Source organism: Triturus cristatus, chromosome 3_1, assembly GCF_964204655.1.
Source record: "Triturus cristatus chromosome 3_1, aTriCri1.1, whole genome shotgun sequence".
Taxonomy (NCBI): Eukaryota; Metazoa; Chordata; class Amphibia; order Caudata; family Salamandridae; genus Triturus; species Triturus cristatus.
The window spans coordinates 738,050,197-738,074,189 of NC_140583.1; the positions used below are offsets into that span (position 1 = coordinate 738,050,197).

The window sequence follows — 23,993 nt, forward strand, 5'->3', positions numbered from 1 at the left end:
ACCACCCAAGGTAGTGACACAGGAGACCCACGGGGGACGTGTGCAGTGTGAGAACACGGCTGCGAGCTCCGTTAGCTTCTATGGGGGAAGTCGCGGTTGGAATTGTAAAGATTAGGACACTTAGAAATGGACTAGGAACAAACCCTTTTGTACTTAGATGGTTCTAGGGCCAACACCCATGGGAGCACCGGAGTACTCGTGTTACCTCAATCAGGGAAGCCGGGTGCATAGGTGTCAATTGGTGTCGGGCGTCTTCGTCGATTTCAATGGCAAGATGCTGAAAAGTGCTGCTGCCGGGAAGAGGAGAAGTGTCCGAAGAGATCCAAGCCTGGATCGAAGATGTGAAAAACCTGAAAGTTTGGGTGGGCGGAATTTGCAAAAGTACCTTTTGCAAAATTTCCCGAAACGGCAAAAAATCTCCGCGAACACACGAAATTTCGCGTGCTCGCAGAGATTTTGGGCTGATTAATGCGTTACTGAATTTGACCTTCAACTTGGGCACCTGCTTTATTTATATCTGTAAGTGCTTCCTGTTGAGGTTTAATTTTTGTGACAGGAGCATCGTGCCAGAATGAATACTGCCCTGCATATTTACCCAAGAGGATGCCACCGTTTTGTGCAATACCTCTACTCAACTGGAGTACTTTCTACTGGCTAATCAGTAAGTGCTACTTCGTTGGGTAAATGTATAGTGCTTTTCCAACACTACAGCTGCGTAAAGGGCCAGAAGAGTTGTCTCCCGTGACCATCTGTGTCTGTAACTGTGCCTCCGCGCCGACGGGCGCCGGGGTCCCTCGAGTGAGCTGTCCATCTTAGTGGGGAAAGGGCGGTAAGACGTTGCACACTGCTGGTGTGTGGGCTGGGGCCAAACGGACGGGGCTTCCATGCAGTTCACATGCCTCTTGTTTATAAAGGGCCAGAGACCGATCAGAGCAGCAGATGAGGAGACAGAACCTCCTGGTGTCAGGGGATTGCGCACGAGAAACTCATGGGTGCACAGAGCTCCATCAAGGATTACAGCAAATTGTTGACGGTAGATATGGGGAGAAAGCACACCTGCCTAGCCTCCACCGTGCTCACGAATCTTTTGTGCTGATTAATACGTTACTGAATTTGACCTTCAACTCGGGCAACTGCTTTATTTATATCTGTAAGTGCTTCCTGTTGAGGTTTAATGACGGAGCATCGTGCCAGAATGAATTCTGCCCTGCATATTTCCGTTCCGAAGCGGATTGCGGAAGTTTCGTCATTTTCGCGTTCCACGCGGAATGCGAAAATGTCGAAATTTCGCAAGTTCCGCGTGTGGAACGGAAATTGTCGCCCACCCTTAAGTAGAGGGGACAGAGTCTGGGTCACTAGCCAGTGACCAGGGGCACGATAGATGAATGCCCACCGATGTCGGGTGCTTCAGGTACAAAGAGGGGAAGCTTGACTCTTCAGCCACGAGGACCAAGAGGCGTCTACGATGACCAGGAGCTGGATTCCAGCTGTCCCATGAAGGATGTTGAGCGCTGCAGCGTTGGTGCCCGAAGTGGACACAACAAGCCTTGGTAACAGCAACCCACGCAGGAAGAGGAAAGATGCTTCAGTGCGGATCAGCAAGGTCCTAGGGACTCCCCAAGCGATGGAGAGTCAGGGCACGACTGGGGCAGCCAGGGAAGCCCAATTAAAGTTAGAGGTGCCTTCACAGGGACCCACCAGTCAACGGACCAGGGATCGCGAAGGGACCTCGAGAGAAAACACAAAGGGCCAGCTCACCTAACACTCGAGGAGTGTAGGCGGGCAATCTTTGGTGCAAATGCTGCTCGGGGTTAGGGCTACAAGTAACCCAAAGCTCAGCTGCAGAGCTTGCCTCAAAGCTGACACTTCTGCAAATCATCGCGGTGTCAGAGTTTGGGTTGCACGGTCTCCACGACGGATACAGGCCTCAGAGTTGCTGAGCGCACAGATCGACCTCAGAGACCACGGTAACCCTCCTCCTGTGTTGCAAAATTCTTCGGAGTCCTCAGGAGCTTCAGAGATGCAAACCGGACTGTTGCGTCTTTGGTGCCTGCCAAGCAGGGGAGTAACTCCTTTACTCCAAGGGAGATTCTTCAGGTATCTAGTGTTGTGTAGTGCTTTCTTCAATACCTCCACCCATAGCACTATCTGCAGCTCCTTCTCCTGTTCCCCTGTAAGGTGAGAAAGAACCAATTCATCTAGGAAACGATTGGCTACCTCCACCCGGTCTCAAGCTACCTCTCTACACAGTCGCTGGTGATCCCATAAGAAAGTGTTGATGCTGCCCTGCGCCCCTGCAACAGTGCCATCCATACCCTTTACTGAGAGGATCACTGGCAGTGGGCGTTCTCTCTTAAGGGGGCACACTAGGAGGCACCCCTATTTTCCTCCTTGCCTGTGCAATAGTTGGTGATAATATTACTGGACCAGACAATCTAGTCTATTCCAGATCTTCCCTACCTTTCTCGGGCCGTTAGGAGTACCTATAGTTGATCACCCAGAACATGAGTCTTTCGCTGGAGTCTCACTAGTTCTTTTTCCTCCTCGCCTAATGTCTCTACCAAGCAACGTCTTGTGCCACTGACTCGAGACATGCATTCCCCATGTATTACAACCTTTAGCGCCTCCCACTCCACCCCCCACCAAAGTGCTTTTGATCAATTAGTTTCATAGCAACCTGCTTTCATTATGCAAAACTCCTCACAGACCTGGGGGTCTCCCAATGTCTCTGGGGCAGCCACCACATGGGCACCTTGGGTCTAGATCCATCGACTACCCACCCCAAAATTAGTGGCAAGTGATCCAAGAGTAATCTACCGAATATCTGAAAATCTAAGAGCTCTGGATCGAGGTCCTCTGACACTAAAAACTGAACAAGTGTCCTGAGCCGAGTATAGCACATAAATTCCCTGACCCCTGGGTGAGTCACATGCCATACATCTATACAGAGCAGACACACCATCACACCTCTCATCAGTGTGATTAACATTTGCAGCTTTGTGTGTAGTTGTGAGGGAGGCCTGTTCCACTGTCCATCTAATACACAATTATAATCTACAGCCCATAAGAGGGGACCCCCAATATAGGGGAGCAATTCACCCTCCACCTCGAGACAGAACTCCCCATCATCTGTGTTGAGCACATATATATTCGTCAGACATACTTTCCTCCTATCCATGACGCCATACAGTAAGAGGCATCTCCACTCAACATCAGCCTTAAATACCTGAACTGTGAACGGGACCTGAGGGGTGACCCATATCATAACTCCGGTGGCATAATTTGAGTTTGTGGCAGAGTGCAGCTGTCCCCTCCATTTCTTTTGCACCTTCTGCATTTGTCCCTCCATCAAGTGCGTTTCCTGTAGGAGAGCAATATGTATGCCCCAGCACTGGAGGTAGGTCTGCATCCTGTATCTTTTAATGTAAGACCTAAGCCCCTTAACATTCCATGACACCAACCTAAAACCCACAACCATGATACAACACATCAGGCACTGCCCCTCTGGTCTCCCCTCAGCCCCTTGACCCAAACCCCCTGCATAGGAAACTGGAAGAGAATACCCCCATCTCACCCACCGGGTAAAAACACAAAACAACTTGTGTCTCCCCAAACATCATATCCCCAATGTACCACCCCACTAAAAAATCCTCACTCTCTATACAGTAACCACTGGGGCCCAATCAAATTCTCACATCCAACACTCCATCTCAATAGTGATTTTGGGGGAAGCTGCTCACAGTATCTACCTTCAAGGAAGCCACCCGGAATAGCAGCAAAATGCCAAGTTCACAGTCTCATGCACACCAAATACACTTTCACCCCACTAACACACACCAACGCAGTCATTACAGGTCTCCACAACAGTCACTAACTGCCCCCACCTTCAGAAACAATTACCCAATAATGAAAGCAGTCACTGCTTCCACTAGCGCTCTCATCTCCTCTCTCTCTCTGACCTTTTTTACTCCAGATCAAGCGTGCCATTCTGCCAAACCACCACTTGGGAAGGGGTTGGGAAACTCCACCACCCCATTACCTATGTCAACCAGTCATCCATGACCGACGCAGGCCCTGCTTCAAATCTCCAGAGCCACAATAGGTCGGGCTGGAATTCCACCGTCTCCTTGTATCTCCAACCAATCTCGAACCGCCTCAGTCGAGGTGAAGAAGTGCATGCGATTAATATACATTACTTTCATCTTTACCAGGTAGAGGAGCATGTATTGCATTCCCATGGCCATTAACTTCTGCTTCACATCCCCAAAATATCAGCCCCACCATCTGATGTACCTGCCTCGTATAATTTGGGTATAGGTGAACCACCTGGTTCTCAAATGTGGGGTCCCCTGTCTGCCTGACTGCTCTAAGGATGGCATCTCTGTCCTTATAATTAAGTATGCTAGTGATCATTTTATGTGAGGGGGCCTCAGCGGGTGGTCTCAGTGCAAAAGAACGGTGAGCTCTTTCCACCACAAAAAAGGGAGATAACTTGGCCACCACAACCCAGCGTTTGAAAAAAGTGTTCTGGGGCCTGTCCCTCTGCATCCTCCAGAAATGCGACAAACCAGAGATTACATCTTCTGGATCTCCCCTCTGCACCTTCGGCTCTGTATTCCAATGCAGGCGTCTTCGCACGAGAGGGCAGTCAGGTCTGCTCAGAGTGCAGACACCTCTCCCTGAAGTTTGGACACATCTTGCTCTGCGGCTCATGACTGCTCCATCACTTTTCAGAGGTCCACCCGCAACAGGCCAACATCTTACAACACCGTCTCTATTTTTGCCTGGACAGTCACAATGGATGCTTCAACTAAGGCTAGAATCTGGGCATCTGAATGGCCCTGAACCAGTCCGTCTTTGTCTGCTGGGCCCCCCACTGCACTCTATCTTTCCCCAAGATAACCTTGTTGATGGGCTGGGGCTGGCCAGTTCCCTGCTGCTCACACCCTGTGATCTGCCCATGCTCTGTACCACCAGATCTCAAAGTACATCTCAGAGGGCATCAACACACTCACCAGCAGTCACTCCTGCTATATGGTAGTCCAGCCATCATCACCAAGCCAGCCTGTAACCTCAGGACATGCTGGGAAATAGCAGCGCTAGCCACCAAGCCCCCTCCTGCACCGCTAGTCTCACATTGCACTGTACTCCACTCCTACAATTAGAGGCTGGGTAGCCATGCAATGGTTTTCAGCTACCTCCGTTGAGGCTAGTAAATCAGCTATCAGAGGGGTAGGGATATGGCCACCAGAGAAGCCCCAGACACTGGCCCTGGGGAGGAGGTGGCGGGTAAACAGGGCATCTGGGATGCCCTCCATTCAATCACAGCCAATGGCACAGCAGAGCTCCTCAGCTGTCAATATCTGTCCATCCCTGGCCCACAGGGGTCTGTGAGGGCTCCTTCCACCTGCAATGTCAAATCTCAAGACTGTATACAGGAAATCTAGGCACTCACCCAGTCTCTAGACACCAGCCCCTCTGGTCATGGACCCCAACCCGCACTACTCACAGGCCTATGTTGCCACTGCACTTTTCTCCCGTTGCTGTCAACAGTTCTGTTTCACAGGGTAGCAGCATCTGCTGATATGGAGACCACGTGGCCGCACCCCTCAGCTGCAAAGCACTCAAGTTTCACACCTCGCTAGGCCCTCTAACCAGTGCACAAGGTTCTGACAGTCCTCAAGGGTGGGTGACGGATCACAACCTCATGGGGATTTCAAGTCAGAGTCTGAAGGGTAAGCAGGTAGAGCCCCATCGCTGCTGGTGACAAACCGACGCACCCAAGTGTATCGGCTGTCCCAGGGGCAACCACTGTCTGTGTGCTTCTCTTGCTGGCTCACACACTGGGCCCAGGCCCACACGTTGTATGGGTTCCAGCTGTTCTGCGGCACTCCCACCTCTCAGGTGGAACCTCTGAGCTTGAAGCAGTCATGTCTCCAGTGATAGAGACCACGTGACCACTCCTCCCAACAGCACCCCTCTCCATCACTTCACCTCGCCACACTCCACTACCGCTCCTCGCTGGACACTTTACACAGAGTAGAATGCTCTGTCTGTCCTCGTGTAAGGGGAAAGTCACCCTTAAGGAGGGCTTTATCATAGCATCCAAAATGCTAGCAGACAAGGCCCACCCACCACCAGCAAAAAACTGCTGCACCCCGGGTGTTAGTGGCCCCTAGTGGCATCTGCCATCTGTGTGCCCCTTCCAGCTGCTCCGATCATAGAGCCCAAGTTTAAATGCTGCATAGGCTCCTGCTGTTGTGTGAGACTTCCTCTTCACTGCCGCCACCATCGAGCATGAACGAGCTGTATCTCCCCATATGGAGATTGCTTTACCTCTCCAACCAATGGCACCTCTTTTCACCACCGCACCATGCCTGGCCGGCAGCCCAGTAGATGACTCGTCTCCAGTGCTCCATAGGCTTTTGCCATCTCAGTGGCCTGCCACACATCCCCAGATCACTGTGCACGTCACAAGCTGAACAATTAGAAGATGATGCCCCAATCACCACCAGGCCGTCGTCCGGCCACAGTCTTCTCACGGAGGTGTGGAGGTCCCCAACATCACACTGTCACCCCGCAAACAGGAGCACCACATTCACCGCAGCTATGGTGATCCTCGGAATGGCTCAAATGGCAGCTATTGGCACAGATACTGAAAACTTATCACAGGCCAGGACGGGAGCTCAGAGAGCTACGTCATGGCGGACATTTTCACAATATATCAAAAAATGCGAGGGGGGCTAGAAGCACAATAAAGGTCCAGAACCCATGGTCCTAAAGCGGTTCAGTGAGTTTAATCACATGGATGGGGTACTTGTTCCTATCGAGAAGAGAGGAAAATAGGACTACTAGTGAGAAGATGGTTGGATGGGGAATAATGTGGAGGGGATCTTCCAAATTTGGAAGTGATGCCCTCACACACCCATATGGGTGTCATGCTTCATCATAGGGCTCTTTGGCAGAGATGTTTTTAAAGCAAAAGCCATGATAGTGCGTGCGGGTGTGTGGTGCCATGGAGCTTGACTGTGAGTTTAAAATTACCTGAAGGGTATCTTATGGTGAGTTTATCACAGGGGATCCCTTGGGTAAATACAAAAAATACAATAAAAACGTAGCATTCGGTGCCGGTTTAGGAGGTACGACTGTCTCGTGAGTGGAGCATAAACGCAATGTGTTTGAGGCTAGGTCAGGTCGATATGTTTCTTGCCCCAGTGGTCAAGGTGGACCCGAGGCATTTCTTCAGGACCAGTGAGTGTAGTGAGGACCCTAGTGTGAGTCCTAAGAAAGCGGTGTGGGACGTTGCATATTCTAGTGGAACAGCATCAGGTCAGAAAGTACCTAGAGAATGATTTCTCTGAAGTATAATGTAATCCAACCTGGAGAGAAGGAGAAAATAAATGGAGAAAGGGAGCGCAAAAGAGCAAATGAAAAACAAATTGCTGATAAGGGTGCTCATAATAAGTAACCATCTTTCTTTAACATTGTCACGTGAAAGGTGTATTTTCATAAGTAAGTACTATAATTGCATATGGCAGTGACTACCTCCTAGACTTTGATAAGCGCTCTGCCTGCAGACCTTACTTAGATATGTTGGAGAATAACCTCTCCTTGAGGTGCAAAGATTGCAATTGGAAAGTCTGCCCTTTTCTCAGAGAGCGCAAAGCTAAAATGGACACGATTGCCCCTAGCATTAGAGCAGATGCTTAATGTAACTCCCGAGGGCCGCCTTACTGAATGTTCGCTCCTTAAAAAACATGAATTTGAAATATATGATTATTTGGTCGACTCCTCCCCCGATCTGTTGTTTCTCACAGAAACCTGGCTAACGGATGCTTCCAACCCTACTATTGCTAATGCGATCCCCCAGTGCTATCAGATTTTGAGGAAGGACCGCTCCACCGGAAGAGGTGGCGGGTTAGCCATAGTATACAGGAGCTCTTTTTCCTGCATGCCATTAGTAAATACGGAGATAGAGGGGACTGAGAGTCTGGGTTTTCTTCTGACATTTTCGGCCCAGCAATCTATGGCAGGAGTAGTAATCTACCGCCCTCCTGGACCGGCAAAGAACTTTGTGGAATCCATTAGCCATATTATCTCCCCCATTGCAGATAAATATAGCCATTTTATGGTCCTTGGTGATTTCAATTTTCACATGGACAAGTTATTGGATCCTGATTCCACGAGATTGTATGAATCCTTTGATATTTTTAACCAGATCCCATATGTATGTCTTCCCAACCATGACAAAGGCCACACATTGGACCAGGTCTTTTCTTCAAACTAGATTTACATGGATGTCCCATTAGCTCTAACTTGGTCAGACCACCATCTGGTCGAGTTTAAAATTCGCAGAGAACATGCAAGACTCCAATTCTCGGACACAGCCAGGGCCAGTAACAGTTTCAGGCCTTTCCATCTGATGACACCTGAGGCCATTCAGTGCGCTATGCGGTATCACCCGATTCCCTTAAGTGGTACCCTGGAACTAGATGTGCAGGCCTTAGAGGGCTGGTTACAACGACAGGCCTTGGAACTAGCTCCCCCCTCAGTGAGGCCTGCTAAACCCACTCGAGTTTCGGCCCCTTGGTTTTCCGAAGCCCTAAGGGATAGCAAAAGGGCATGTAAACATCTCGAAAGAGAGTGGCGGAGAACATATGGCTCCTCTGATAAATTGACATATAAACTTGCTTTGAAAAATCACTACAAGAAAGTACGTGAGGAAAAGAAACTCTTTCTGTCAACAAAAATTGATTTGGCACCTAATAAAAGCAAAACCCTCTTCAATATTGTAAAAAGCTTCTCCTCCCCGACCACAATCAGCCAACCGTGTGTTCCTACAAGCGAACGGACCGATCGCATTGCCTGCATCTTTTATGAAAAAATAAAAGTTATCCAGGACTCCTTTGTAGAACAGTCATTGGACCTGAAGGATGTCGGGGGAACTCAGTTAGAGGTCTGTCCACACTCCAGTACGTCTTTCACGGAGTTCCCTATGATCACTTCGAAGCAGTCTCTGGTGCTAATGAAATCTTTAAAATCTGGCTCCCCCTCCGACCCCTGCCCAGCTAAAGTTTTGTCTCCCATTGCGGAAGTGATCAACCCCATAGTGAACCCTATTCTGAACACCGCTTTGAGGGAAAGGTCGATGCCCCAAACGTGGAAACACGCCAAAATTCTTCCGCTATTGAAGAAACCTATGGCAGACCCTGCGGCCACCAGTAATTATAGGCCCATCTCACTCCTGCCTTTTTTTTCCAAGGTTATGGAAAATTTGTTAATGGGGCTTTAACAAACTACTTGGAGCCCAACTGCTTGCTGCACTCTAGCCAGTCAGGTTTCAGAGCTAATTTTAGCACCGAGACTGCTTTGTTAGAAGTTGCAGAGACAATTAAAGCTACGTTAGACAGAGGAGGTAATGCAGTACTGGTTTTACTGGACCTCTCTGCAGCTTTCGATACCGTGCCCCATACTAGATTACTGCAAAGACTCCGTGAGAGTGGTATTGGTGGCGGTATTGAGCTGGTTTGCGTCCTTTCTTACCAACCGCTCCCAAACTATTTGGTCGTCTCCTTTTTCTGCGGCGATTCCTCCTATGCATGTTGGGATCCCCCAGGGCTCAATTCTGAGCCCAACATTATTTAATTTGTACATGGCCCCGCTCGCCCTTCTCGCCGAGAAATTTGGTGCTAAAATAGTGTCATATGTGGATGATACTCAGCTGTTGTTCACCTGCGTGAAGGGTGTTGAATTCAATGACAATCTAATTAAAATCTGTCTCTCTAAAGTCTTCTCCTGGCTAAGCTATAACCATCTAAAATGCAACTCTGAGAAGTCAGAGATCATCTTTTTCGGCCCACGTCCGTGTGAAGATTGGCATGCATGGTGGCCTCAGGGCATGTCCCCTCCCTTGTCAGCCGTCTCTACCGTGAAGAATTTAGGAGTCAATTTGGATTCGGTCCCCTCCATGAAGACCCAAATTCATACAGTCGCTGGGGCCTGCTTCAGGCTGCTGAGAATGCTTCGGAATTTTCTTCCCTTGCTCTCAGTCCCCTACAAGAAGACAGTGGTTCAGGCCTTGATAGTCTCTAGACTAGATTATGTTAATTCCCTGTATCTTGGCCTCCCTGAATATTTCCTGGGCCGTCTGCAAGTGATCCAGAACACAGCGGCCAGGGCCATCTTTTTGACAGGGCCCAGAACCCATACCTCCCAACTCATGTCATCACTGCACTGGCTCCCGGTGCGAAAAAGAATTCAGTTTAAAGCCCTGGTTTTGGTTTTTAAAGCCTTCCACAAGATTGGAGCACCTTATCTTTGGGACAGATTCCAACCTTATATGCCTCAGCGCACTCTCAGATCCTCTTCCCAACTCCTGATTACCACCCCTAAGGTGCAATTTTCCCGAGTAGGGGGCAGATCCTTTCATGTAGTGGCCTCTCGGCTGTGGAACTGCCTTCCTTTATCCGTCAGACAGAGCCCTGAACTCCTTTCCTTCAGGAAGAGTCTCAAAACGTGGATCTTCCAGTTATGATTTCCCTTTGAAATGACTAGCTCTGTTTGTCGTTATGTGGTCTATGTTTCTTCCAGCGCCGGGACACTCCATGGCGTAGCCATGCGCTATATAAATATGAGCTAACATAACATAACATAACATATGTCATTAAATGATGTGTAGGGATCTCGCATATGTGAATATCAACATGCTTTGATTGGCATATTAATGCTTGGATTGGCATATTGGCACATTGTTGAAAGCCTCTCTGCCACTGCAATTCAGTCTCTTTGGGCAGGGTCTGTGACCCGAAAGTGGCTTAGCTCAGGTGAAAGTTGATACTAATCTGAGTGCTGGAGTACGTAGGGACTCTCTGTGGTGGCCATCTTGAAGTAGGATAAATGTATGGATAAAGGATGACTCAATGATCTAATCACCTGGTATTATCTGGACCGTTGAAAAGTGGTTCCCTATTGGGGTACTATGAGTTGCTATCATGGAGGGAACTAGAGTAGGTCTAGTACCTAAATCATTTATTAAGTGTAGAGAAACCAGTTGTTATGTTCAATACTGTGGTAACTGTTGGATGTGTAACCGGATCCCTTAAAGGACTAGGCTGGTGTAGTGACCATGTCATATATTAAGTATAGAGTACCCAGTTGTTGTGCTCAATACTCTTGCGACTGGCGGTTGGTGTACCGGGCACCTTGTAGGAGTAGATGAGAGGTCACTATGATTGAAAGACTCTCGTATACAGGGATACCTGAACTATCTGATCTGGTTCTTAAGTACATAGGAGACTGTGATATTCTTATTTAGTCCTATCAACTGGAACCTCATCTGACATAAAGTCCATTATGAAAAGGAAGAGAAAGGTGGAGATAAGTATCCCCTGTGTGATTGTAACGTTGTCTTATGGGCTGAGGCATCACAGTCAGAGGGTTATGGGGTGTCTAATGCAGTCATGGGTTTATCTGATGCATTCTAACCATGGAATGTCGTCATTTAATCCCTGTAGAAGGCTCTTTAGTCGAAAGGCCCAAGTTGTTCCTTGTTGAACGGTAGTCGCTGATCCCAGCAATCATTTGCTTCCAGGATAGTCCATTGTAGGTCTTCTGGGGTGTGATTTTTATTAACAATGTGAGTGGTCATCTTGGTAGTAATGCGTTTGGATCTGATATTTCTATAATGCTCCGTCAGCCTAGTTTTGATAGCTTGTGTGGTCATACCAATGTGGCGTAGGTTGCATGGGCAGGCTATCAGGTACCGCTCCTGGTGTTGTAGTTGGTGTGGTTTCTCAGTACCCAAGGGCGACCTTCCCCAGTATGCATTTCCTTGCTCATTCTCGTCAGGTTGCACGCGGTGCAGTTGCCACATGGGTAATGGCTTGAAACCTTAGGTAAACTCCAAAGGGTGGGTTGGATCACCTTTGGGGGTTTCTGTGGTCGTGTATATATTAGTCGGAGCTTAATGTTACGGGTGCGTTTGTACGCAAACCTGGGTTTAGGGATAGTGAGGGTCCCTGTGCTCAAAATGGACCAGTGTCTATTAATGATCTTTTGCACCCGATTGAAGGATAGGGTGAAAGAGGTTACACATGTCAAAGCTACATTCTCCCCTCTAAGTCTAGGTTCCAGAAGAGCATCCCTGTGAATGTTCCGGGCTCTTTTGCAAGCCCTTTCAACAAGATATTGGGGTTAGTGGTGGGAGGTCAGGTTTTTCTTTCATTCAGTTGCTCTGCTGTCGTATTCCTGTATACTGTCACAGTTACGGCGAATGCGTAAAAACTGGCCAACTGGGAGATTGTCCCGAAGTGCTTGGGGATGGTGGGGATCGGTGGGAAATTGCATTGCGATTCCTTAAATGCAATCGCAATTTAATTAATGCATCACAAAAGACCTTTTTTTTGGGACGCAAACAGGTGATTTTTGCGAATCGCAAAAACCGTTGATGCATGTGCCTGAAAGTCTATTGCGACACTACAGTAAAAAATTGAATTACTTCACTCTAAATTTTTCAAATACTTATATTTGTGACATGCCCTTTGGCTTTAGATTAAGAGCATGGACATCATTCAGGGATCACAAGGGGTCACTGATCTGACCGCTGGCTTGCCCCTTGCAACCCCTGGCCCTGCCTTTGTGCAACACAGGCCTCAGAGATGGCGAAATCAGTGCCAATAATGCTGGGGAAGCTCATCTTTATGGACATCGGTTGGGTCTCCACTAGCCTTGTTTTCTATCAGTTTTTTGTATATTACTAATATTGAACAATATTGCATAATTCACTATTAGGGTTATGGAAAATGAAGTACAAATAGCATTTACATGACAGCTGAGGTAAGTAAAAAAACATTTTTTTAAATGTATGTTGTGTGCTTGCTTACGGGTGAGTGTGTGGTTATATGAGAGAATGCGTATGTACAAGCAGAGCGTGTTTATTTGTGAATGTGTGTGCATGTATAAGCATATGTGTGTGAGTGAAAGTGAAAGTCAAAGGACATGTGATGTCACTTCCACTACCACTGGCATGTTGGTAAATTGGCGTCCATGATTAGGGGCAACATGAAGACCTCCATAACTTTGGTCCTTTAGAAGCTAAAGTCCCGACAGAAGAGTTGCATATGCATAAAAATCTATATAACATTAGTGAATAACATTCCTGACACTTTTTCCCCCCTCTGTGAGGGGAGGAAGAGAGATCTAGGTTCGCTCTTCGAAGGGGATTGGAGGGAGGCATGTGTTTCCCTGGGAATCTGTCTCCGCATCATATTTTAGGATCATCAAACTGAATTATTTTCAAAGTACATACCTTACCCAACAGAAATTTTTATGTTATATGTCATGGTATAATACACTTATAGCGCGCACAGATACTCAAGACTGTCCCGGCGCGGGCGGTGACCGTGAGAGTGAAGGTTCTGAGGTTCAGATCGGCATATTAAAGAGTAGTGTCTTTAATTGTTTCTTGAATAGCCTAGGATCCTGAGTGTTCCGAAGTTCCGTGGGAAGGGAGTTCCAGGCTACCGCTGCTTTGACGGAAAGGGAGCAACCCCCCAAACGCGTCCTGCGGAAACGGGAGATCACAGCCAGCGTTGCCCGGCTGAACGCAGAGATCTGCAGGGGACATAGAAGGCAAAGCAGTTCCTAAAATATGTCGGCCCTAATCCATACAAGGCTCTGTGAACCATAGTAATGGCTTTGAATTGAACTCTGTGGGCCACTGGGAGCCAATGGAGATCCCGCAGCCGCATTCTGTATTGTTTGCAATTTTTTTAACAGGTAGCCAGGGATGCCAATGTACAGAGCATTGGCATAGTCGATGCATGACAGGATAAGAGCACAGGCCACCATTTCTTTGGCTGTCCTAGGTAGCAATGGAAAAAACTTTCTAAGTGATTTGAGAGTACCAAAGCAAACCACAGCTAGCCTCTTAATCTGCACGGAGAACCTAAGGTCTTCAGCAAACCAAACCCCCAAGTTCTTATCAGGGTTACCCAATGAGTTGGGCCAAGGGTACTCTAAGGCCCACAAAGTTTCCCTGAAAGATGGGGAGAAGGATCCATACAGAAGGACCTCCGACTTGTCCTTGTTGCATTTCAGCTGTGCTAGTGCAAGCTATTTGAAAACGGTAGAGAGACATTTCTTGACTATTTCCAAGGACAGGTCGTTATCCTTCCAAGTGAATAGGAGCTGGGTATCCTCTGCATAGGCTTTGATCTTGGCTCCCAGCTCCTCTGCAAGATAAATTAGGGGCGTGATATAAATATTAAAGAGCAGAGGACTCAGAGTAGAGCCCTGCAGTACTCCTGTGGACACCTTTCTAGGGGCCGACGAATATGGGGGTATCCAAACCTGCTGGGTGCGATCCTCTAGAAAGGATTTGAGACAATCCCAGGCATGGCCAGTCACTCCAATGTTCGAAAGTCAGGCAAGTTGTTGGTGGGGCACCGTATAAAAGGCGGCAGAGAGGTCTAGTAAAATCAGAGCTGCTCTGCCGCCTGCATCCAAGCACTCCCTTATTGCCTCCGACATTTCGACGAGTGCAGTCTCCGTGCTGTATGACGCCCTGAATCCGGATTGGGCAGGGTGGAGAGCATCGGATGACTCGACATAGGCATCCAGCTATCTAAAGACTGCTTTTTTGCACTCCTTTGCCACTGCTGGAAGAAGGGAGATAGGGTGATAGCTGGCAAGATTGGTAGGGTCTAGCGTGGGCTTTTTTAGAAGTGGCAGCAGTTTAGCCTGTTTCCATGACAATGGAACAGTGGCGGTCTGGAGAGACAAATTTATGATGGTATTAACCTCTGGGTTAACCACCTCCGCATCCCCTGCTAATAGCCTGGCTAGACATGGGTCTGTGGGACAGCACAACCTAAGTGATTTGAGGATAGACAGTGTGTCCAACAAAGCAATGGGAGAGAATTCCATCAGCGGGAAAGCTGACGGAATGGGAACTGAAAAGTACGGGATGTGGGACACTGCCCGCTCAAGAGAGCCAGTCCCTAGACTGTCCTGAATTGTCTGTATTTTCTCGATAAAAAAGGATGACAGCTCCTCACACCAATTTGCCGAGGCCGGAAGAGCAATGGGCAGTAATCCAATCTCCAGCAGAGTTCAAGTTTTTTACAACCCTGTTTAAGGTCTCTGAGTTTGCCGGAGTACCAGGGTTTTGGGGGAGCATTTCTTACTCGTCTGCTAAAAAGGGGTGTAATTAAGGATTCGATTGCCTGGGAAATCCAATTGGCAAGGCTTTCCAGCGCTCGGTCTAGGTTAAGAGCGGCAGTCGGCCGGGTATCTAGTAGAGCCTTACAGAAAACAGGGATATCTAATCTCTGTGACGGTCTGCCTTGAACCATATCTTTAAGGGAAAGAGGCTTTGCGATGATCCAAGAGAACTGGATCAGATAATTATCCGACCAGGAGACTTGGAGGGGTTCCCTGATGGAGAGAGTTGATCCATCGGTTCAATTGTGCCAGAATGAGCACTTGTGAGATTTGTGGGGAATGAGTCTGATGAGTTCCCTCCATAGCCACACATGGGGATTTTAAACATAGGGTCTCGGGTTGTGGGGTGGTGGCTGCTTTTTGGAAAAGGCTCCTGTCAATGCTTGAAGAGGTGTTTGGGTGGTCGCATCCCAAGTACCCTAATTCCGATTGATCTAGCTAGAAACTGTTACAAACTCAGACTATTACAGATTTGTCTCTTGGTTGCAACAATGAACTTTGCTTGAAACTGGACGGATGTTGGCACTCCTTTATTGGAGCTATGGAAGAGGAGTGTTCATTATTCCATGAATCTGGAAAGGTCAGTCTATATGGCTAAGGGATGACCGCAAAATCTAGAATGAATGTGTACCTTATAGAGGATGTAGATTTGGACCCCTGCCCACAACATGTGGATGTTGAAACACAGTGGAGTAACAATAGCCCCTTCAGCTTCAATGATGCAAGGGGGGGGCTCTGAGCTTCTGGCTGGGTCTGGTGCACAGGGCCCCCTCCAGGTACTTTGCAGGGGGATCCCTTATGTTTCTTTACGCCACTGATCAATAGGTTTTTGTCTACATGGCTGTTGTAACATCTTGTTTATAGAGAAGGTTTTCATTGTCTCCTCCTAAGTTTCTTACAAACTGTGTATGTGATATAAGTCCTAGAACTCCTAAAAAACAATCCTGTACAGATTATGTTTCTGGTGTTGCTGCTGGTTTTGGTTTAGTAGTAGGTGTGAGATATAATAGGGATTGTATTGCCAATAGGAGACACTGCTATGTTGACCTGCTGCTGGAGACACCATCATGCTCTCTAGAAGTTGGTGAAGATAGCACTTCAGTCGTTCTTTATCCTTAAAATCTCAGTTTTTCTTCTCCAGATTCATTCTCTTTTTAGGCAAGATCTAGTTCTTATAAATGGAGTCATCAAGTGCAGAAACAATAATGAAAGCAGTCAGAGTGTTTTTGTACTGATGTTCCAGTGAGGTGGCACAGATATCATTTTAGAGGACAATGATCTCCCATTGCAGCCTGGTATTTGCATCCATACCAATGATTAAGCAGCTGATCAAACTAGTTACTTTTTCTTTAACATTAACAAATGTTCCTTGCTCCTTATGGAATTGGCCTACAGCATAGTAGAATCTTACTTTCTGACTTTATGTATAAAACCACAACAGATGTAAGCATTTTGATCAAGAGCCCTATCCCCATTTGTCAACATCCATCGACATGGCTTTGCCAGTAGTACCTCTTCCCCTTTTATAGCACATAATCTTTTATACGCCTGTGCTGCTCAAACAGGCATTACAGCATCTGTAACTTGGAGTTCCAGTGGGTCATACTGTGGAGGTGATATAACCAATAGTGTGCAAAGTCTGCCTGAGTGCAATTATAGTCAAGCTCAAAATCCGGTGCAGCAAGCCCACCATGTTCATAAGACAATGCCACATATACGATCACTTTCTCCAAAGCTGCCTGTTCTTTCAACTTTATCCAGGGCAATCTTTGACAACCAACGTTCTACAAAGATTTTAACTCCTAAGCCTTCACTTGAGAATATAATTATTTTTTTCCAATTGCCTTTGTGTCCACTCTACCTTATGCCATTCATTTCCACTTGTATCTACTAATTACTTAACGCCTTCCTGTCATGTATTTTCTGTTGTTATCTTTTGGGTGCTTTATCACAGCAACGTTTGTATCCTTAAAACTTAGTAAAGTCCAAATGCCAACTTCACCAAAGTAGGTCCTTTCTAATCAGACTCTTCCGTCAGCCCTCAAAGTTCTTGACCATCAACTGACTGCTGCCTTATGCTAAGAGAGGACAAAAAAGGGCCATCCACGGATAGTCACCAGCTGTACACTTCAGGGATGCCTCACCAAGTATAGCTATGGGACAACATGTGGCACCCCCCAACCAGAGCACCGCCCCCGACACAAACATCATGCCACAGGCAGGTTGCCCAACAACCTCACACAGCCAAGGTAGTATGCGAGTGTAGCAATTCCCAGTGACACCACACTGCACCCATCTGGGGCACGAGCACCTTGGCCTCTCCCACTTCTTTTTTGCTTCCACTTTTTCCACCTCAGCCTCTTGGTGACTGCACCCAAGAGGCAGTCGCTATCACAGCAGAAAACAAATTTGGCTGGATAGTTCGCAGTCGGGTACAGGGAAATATCATGCCATCAATAGAAAAGACATGCAAGCAAGACCTCTCACTCCCCCACTCTCAAAGTTCAGAGTTGCTGAACCATAATAACAGATTTTCTTCTGGTGCCTCTCAGGATGCCTGGGTCTAAAATCTACAGTGCTTAGCAGCATCCAGCAGCCAATGATCAGGTCAAACCAACTCCAATCAGGACCCTAGTAACTCAACCTGCTACATGGCTCCGCAGGTGCTTCAGGGTCAGGTTTGGACCGATGGTGCTATGTTCATCATGGCATTTGGAGACCAGTTTGGTGTTGCCCCTGTACTTCCCAAAGGCAAACAAAGAAAAGATATGCTCATCAAGAAGACTGGCCTGGGCACGAGCATGCCGACAATGGTCGCCTCCACGATCTCTGGTTCGAGCTTCAATATTCTTATTTAGCAGTTAGAGGGGGCGATGATGGGGGGCTGATAAGGAGCTCTAATCTGGTCAAGATCCCAGTGTCCAGTGGTTTTCAGTCACTGCACTGGACTCAAGCCGGATCAGTGAGAGCCCGTCTCTGTGTCTCTTGACCTCCAACACTCACATCCTTCTTGGCTTGCTCGTCAGGCTTCCTTCTTAGCTTGCATGTGGTCTGCTACCAGCATCCACATGCCCATGCTCTGCTCCCCCAGGTGCTCTTCACTCCAGGGAATCATAAGCCTTAGTTTAGGGTCGTCTAAAAAGACAGCACCCCGTTAAGCTCCGGATTTAATTGGTGCATGATCTTAGATTAACAGGCCAATTTATAAGTTGGTGGTAAGCATATTCCTTTCTAATGTCAACAGAGTATCATTACTTCCAATATATAATGGTCTACCTGCTGAATTGATATGATGGCAGGCCATTGTTTGGCAACAGCAGAGACTACTCTGTCTCCCCATGGGCAAATGTTTCCGACAGTCAGAAGGAGTAAGGGCTGTCAAAGAATTAGCTATATCTCTGCCTGCCCAATTTACTTGGGTAGACATATAGCCATTTTTTTGCTGGCGTTCAGGGGTAATAAAAGATTAAAAATGCACCAAGCTATGGAAGATGACTCCCATAGCAAGGGGGATATTGTGTTGTTTTATTTTCAAGGACAAAATACCACCTTCGGGTTTTGTTAATGAAAATAAAAGAAGATTTTCTAACATTTCTGTATGGCTCCAACATGTTTCACAGAGTTGGGCAGAAAAGTTTGAATACATTGGCAGGAACCCCCTTGGTGGCGGTTCCTGTCAATGGGTTTTAGACCTGTCAGCCTTGGGGTGGTAGTTCCTCAATCCTTTTGCCTACACTCCTCATGCTTGCTGAAATGATTTTTTTGTTTGTCTTAGTACTCTGTGCACTTTTTCACTGCTAACCAGTGCTAAACATGGTAAAATAAGGCTTCTCACAATTGGCACATTTAATGCTATGACGTGTCATTTCCAAATATGTGGTGCACAGCATTGTATACTAGATTCTGACCCGCCAGAGCTTGCCCTTTAGAGGCATGTATTTACAGCACACCTCCTGGACAGTCAAGGTGAAATACAGTATCTCGAATTCTGTAGTTGAAATGTCGAGTGATAATTGGGTGCAAAAGGGGCTAGGTACCCGCAACCGGTGAGCATGTTCCACTGCTAATAGATTAGAGAAAATGTCCACCCTAAAGAGAGAATTGAGAAGGTTTTGATGTAGTCAGCCATGTTACCAGTGTTGGTAAATTCAGGGATACCCACCAGTCGCAGATTGTTGCATCATGATCTAAACTCCAGGTCTTCGTTCTTCACTTTTTTTACCTCCGGATCTTAGCCATATCCGACTTTTTCACTGTACCTGTAGTGTTGTACTCGAGAGTGGAAACTCTGGTTTCTGCAGACATGGGTATCTTCACCTACGTGTGAAGTGTGGCAGTCATTTTGAGCACCCTCGCCTTGAGTGCATCCAGTTTCCCATCTCTGATGTTGAGGCTTTTCTACATCTGCATGATCCACTGCAACACAGAAGGTTGCCATTAGGGTGTCTGACATGTCCTGGGAAAATTACCTCCTGGTGAATTTCATTTCAAACTAGAGTTTCACCGGTATTTGATCATACTTACGCATCGGTCTGGAGTGATAAACCCCAATGAATATTTTATGATCAGCCTAGTGTTCAAGTCGCTGGACCAACTGCCTCCTGACCATCCCCGTTGGGAGGGGGGTTAGGGGAACAATTAGGAAAAATATGACATTCTTGCACTCCCTGGCCGCTGGTTCCCTGTGGCGGCAAACACTTGAAATAAATAGCCTTCAAGCAAAAAGCTTTCTGGATGGCATCAATATATTTTACTCTATTTGTGCAAAAAAAATTATATTGCGTTTGTGCAATATTCCTTTGAAGAAAGAGCCTGTTTTGCCCACGAAAGACGAGCAAATAATGAAACTGCCCACAAAAGCCAGTGAACAGCAGGTTCACGTTTGCTCAATAAATAAATGAACACATGTGTGTCTTCAAACAAATAACATTAAGCACATAGGAAATGCTTTACTTGGTTCATTGTGTTTTAAAATAGTTTGATTGAGTGTCTATTTCGTGTTATTTTTCATAGCCATTGGGACAGATTTAGGTTGCATTCCTTAGTAGCTAGAACTGCTCTCTATGATTTACATTGTGTGCAAGATCACTACAATATGCACAGAATAATAGCTCACCTTCTATGTGACAATACATGTTCAAGATTCTTTGGTTTGTTTTAGGGTTCAATGTGTCTGAGATTCTCTTTGGAAACCTTCAAAGGCTCAATGGACCAGGAGAAGAATGCAACGATGTGCCTGAAGATGGCCAACCTGAGATACAAGCTGGGAACTGCCATCGAGAGGTACATATATGATACATAAACACATTCAAACTCTGCTTTGGTATCCAAAGACGTATGCTATGTATTCTTACTTTCATACTGACATATAATTACGGTATAAGCTGAGCCTTTGGTGAATATTATCACTGATGTTTTCAATCATCCTCTTCCTTCCTTATTTAAAATGCATGTTTTATTTATGTTGTTCTTTGGTTTTGGAAATATATGTGAAACTGCATGAGTATGATGCTGATCTCATAATAATATTATCAGTATTGGTTGGCAGCCTTTGCTAGTGTGCTCTTTTACCAGTCCACCTAACTCGCCATCAAGAATGGCAAATAGCCACAATAGTGTTGGTAAATTTTACTGTAGTATTTAATTAGTGTTATGTGTTAATTTTCTGGTGATAAATCATATATAATTAGTTTTATGTAATTTGTAAATATTATAAGTATAGTATTATTTAGATTTATTTATTACATTTCAAATAATATATTATGCTATAGAAGGTGGATGTTGGGGTTATATCGAAAATGGTGGTGGAGATTTTTAAAATAATTTTGTATTTATTTATTTGTAGGTTTTTTATTATATGAGAAAGTATTTTTATATGTTGTAACTTAAAAACAATATTTGTTGTATCAATTTGTAAATAAATTGCAATACTTAAAACTTGTTTTGATATGTCTGTAAATATGTTATATCAATATTTTACAAAATACATTTTTGACATTGTTTGGCAACATTTTAAATGTTTGCTTTGAATTAATGTTTTCTCAAAATTATATTTTGTGATCAAATAATAAATGTATTAATACATGTTTTGAAGTTAAACATTTTTTTAATTAATTTAATTTTTAATTTATACAGTTTTTTTCTTGTTTTGTTATTTTTTGTGTTGGAAATATAATTTATTAAATAAAATAGTATAACAATATGTGTTTTAGGTGTATGAATATAGAATCATTTTATGATATATTAATTTATAAGTTATAGTATTTAAATATTTTCAAAGATTTAATTGAGTATTATTTAGAATTAATTGTAAATGACATTATTTTTTGTGTTTATTTGATGGATTTTGTATTGCTTTCATATCGAAGTATCTAAGGGCCTGATTGTGAATACTGCGGTCTATAGGACATTCATGCAAAAGAAACAATTGATGGACGGAATGCTGGACAATGCAAACATTCACCCCCATTCACAAGGATCTGGGTTAAATCCATCATTCTTTTGCTCACCACACTACCCCAGTTTGGACCGAGCCATATGCAAATCAGTCTTGACCATGTCCCTTGTGGGAACAGTCCAGCCCGATCTGCCAAACCAGTTCCTCCCTGGACCGGAAACAAGCATCCTGTGACCGGTTTCCGAGCATCACCCTTCATCAGCCAGGCTAGATTGAATCCAGTGGTGTAGTGAGCACAGTACCCACGTCTGCGCATACCCTTCCCACTTAGGGCGACAAATGCAAAAGAAACAATTGTTGGACGGAATGCTGGACAATGCAAACATTCTTCCCCAGTCACAAGGATCTGGGTTAAATCCATCATTCTTTTGCTCACCACACCACCCCAGTTTGGAACCAGCCATATGCAAATCAGTCTTGACCCTGTTCCTTGTGGGTCTGAACTGAGGTGGCGAAGTGAGCTAAAGAATGATGATGGATTCAACCCAGATCTGTGACTGGGGGTGAGTGTCTGAAAAGTTTCAGCTCTCCGTCCATCATCTCCTTGTGTTTGCTTTGTTCACCCTAAGTTGACAGGGCATGCCCAGACGTGGGTTCCTTGCTCACTTTGCCACTGGATTCAAGCTAGTCTGGCTGATGAAGGGTGTTACCTAGAAACCGGTCCCAGGATGCTTGTTTCCGGTTCAGGGAAGACCTAGCTTGGCAGTTCGGGCTGGACTGTTCCCATGAGGCACAGGGTCAAGACTGGTTTGCATATAGCTGGGTCTGAACTGAGGTGGCGAAGTGAGCTAAAGAATGATGATGGATTCAACCAAGATCTGTGACTGGGGGTGAGTGTCTGAAAAGCTTCAGCGCTCCGTCCATCATCTCCTTGCGTTTGCTTTGTTCACCCTAAGTTGGCAGGGTATGCCCAGACGTGGGTCCCTTGCTCACTTTGCCACTGGATTCAAGCTAGTCTGGCTGATGAAGGGTGTTACCCAGAAACCGGTCCCAGGATGCTTGTTTCCGGTTCAGGGAAGACCTAGCTTGGCAGTTCGGGCTGGACTGTTCCCAGGAGGCACAGAGTCAAGACTGATTTGCATATAGCTGGGTTTGCTTTATCGGACATTCATGGCAGGCTGATTGCCAGTTTTCATGGCAGTGAGCCTCCCATGAAAACGGTGGCGGTGAGTAAACTAAAGGGGCCCCACATGGTCACCTGTTTCCACAGGGCCACGTGATGCATCATGCAGGGGGGCACATGTTGTGCCCCCAGTCCCTGCACAGCATGGACTGCACCAGTCCATGCCATTCCAAAACAGGTTTGGAGCTCACTCAGTGCTGCAGTGCTAAGGCTCACTTATGAGCCTTTGTACTGCACTGCTGCGGGACTACAAAAAGGCCACCTGCCTGACCATGAGTAAACTCGCAATCTGGTGGGAGGTCGGTGGTCGAGTTTGGCAGTGTGGGAGTGGGGCAGCGCCAAACTCATAATCGGGCCCTAAGTATGTTGTAAAAAAAGACATTTTAATTCAACTTTTTATAAATAATATAGAGTTTTAAAATTGTTCTGAAATTAATTTGTTTGTATAATGTTTATATATTTAGGTTCCGATTATGAGTTTGAATTGAGTTTCTATTGATTTGAAGTAGTTTACTTCTTTGTTGTGAATAAAGATTCAAACTTTACATTTAGGATGTCAAACAATGTACAGTTTTTGTTTGCTTATTTTGTATTAAATTGGGGTTATCGATTGCCCAATTCTTGCTTGTTGGTAGCTTTGTCCTTTTGTAAATTTGTAAAGTGTTGGTTTTTCTCTCCCTAATGAGGCTTGGAAGGCATTACTGTTTTGTTTGTTTTTGTTTCTTAAGCCATGGTGCTGTCACAGACATTCCACCATGGTATTTGGAATTTGAGTTGGCGGCTGTGTCCAGAGCGATGCTATCTGCCAACCCAAGTGTTTTCCAAGTAGTTCATCAGGGGATTTAGTTTGTGTTAGTTTTGCTCGTATAATGGACTATCTATAAGTAGTGGTAAGTTACCTCTGGTACAGTCATAGGCTAGTGCAAACAGTTTGTTTTTATTTCAAAGGCAAATTGGCTGTTAATCACATATTCTAAAGTGTGCATAATGTTGGTAAAGTCTCTAAATGCTTTGGTTAAAGTGGCAGTAACAGCCTTGTATGACTGTGTGTGTGTATAGTTTAAATGCTGTTTGTATCATGGCTTGTTCAACATTGAATATTATTGTATGTGGAATGTAGATTTTTGTTTAAATTTTAATGAGGTTCAGTAGTGCATAGTAAGTACTACTTTTTTTATTAGGCAGCAAGGT

The 23,993-nt window shown here is 45.8% G+C and overlaps 1 protein-coding gene across 1 annotated transcript in view; it reads left to right on the forward strand.

Moving 5' to 3' along the window:
• The window catches only part of LOC146860897 (uncharacterized), a 1,545,865-nt gene that overhangs the window by 192,820 nt on the left and 1,329,052 nt on the right, over nucleotides 1-23,993 (forward strand). Inside the window, exon 5 of the mRNA XM_085646178.1 lies at nucleotides 20,384-20,505. Coding sequence (XP_085502304.1) covers nucleotides 20,384-20,505 — 122 coding nt within the window. The remainder of the gene's footprint in view (nucleotides 1-20,383; nucleotides 20,506-23,993) is intronic.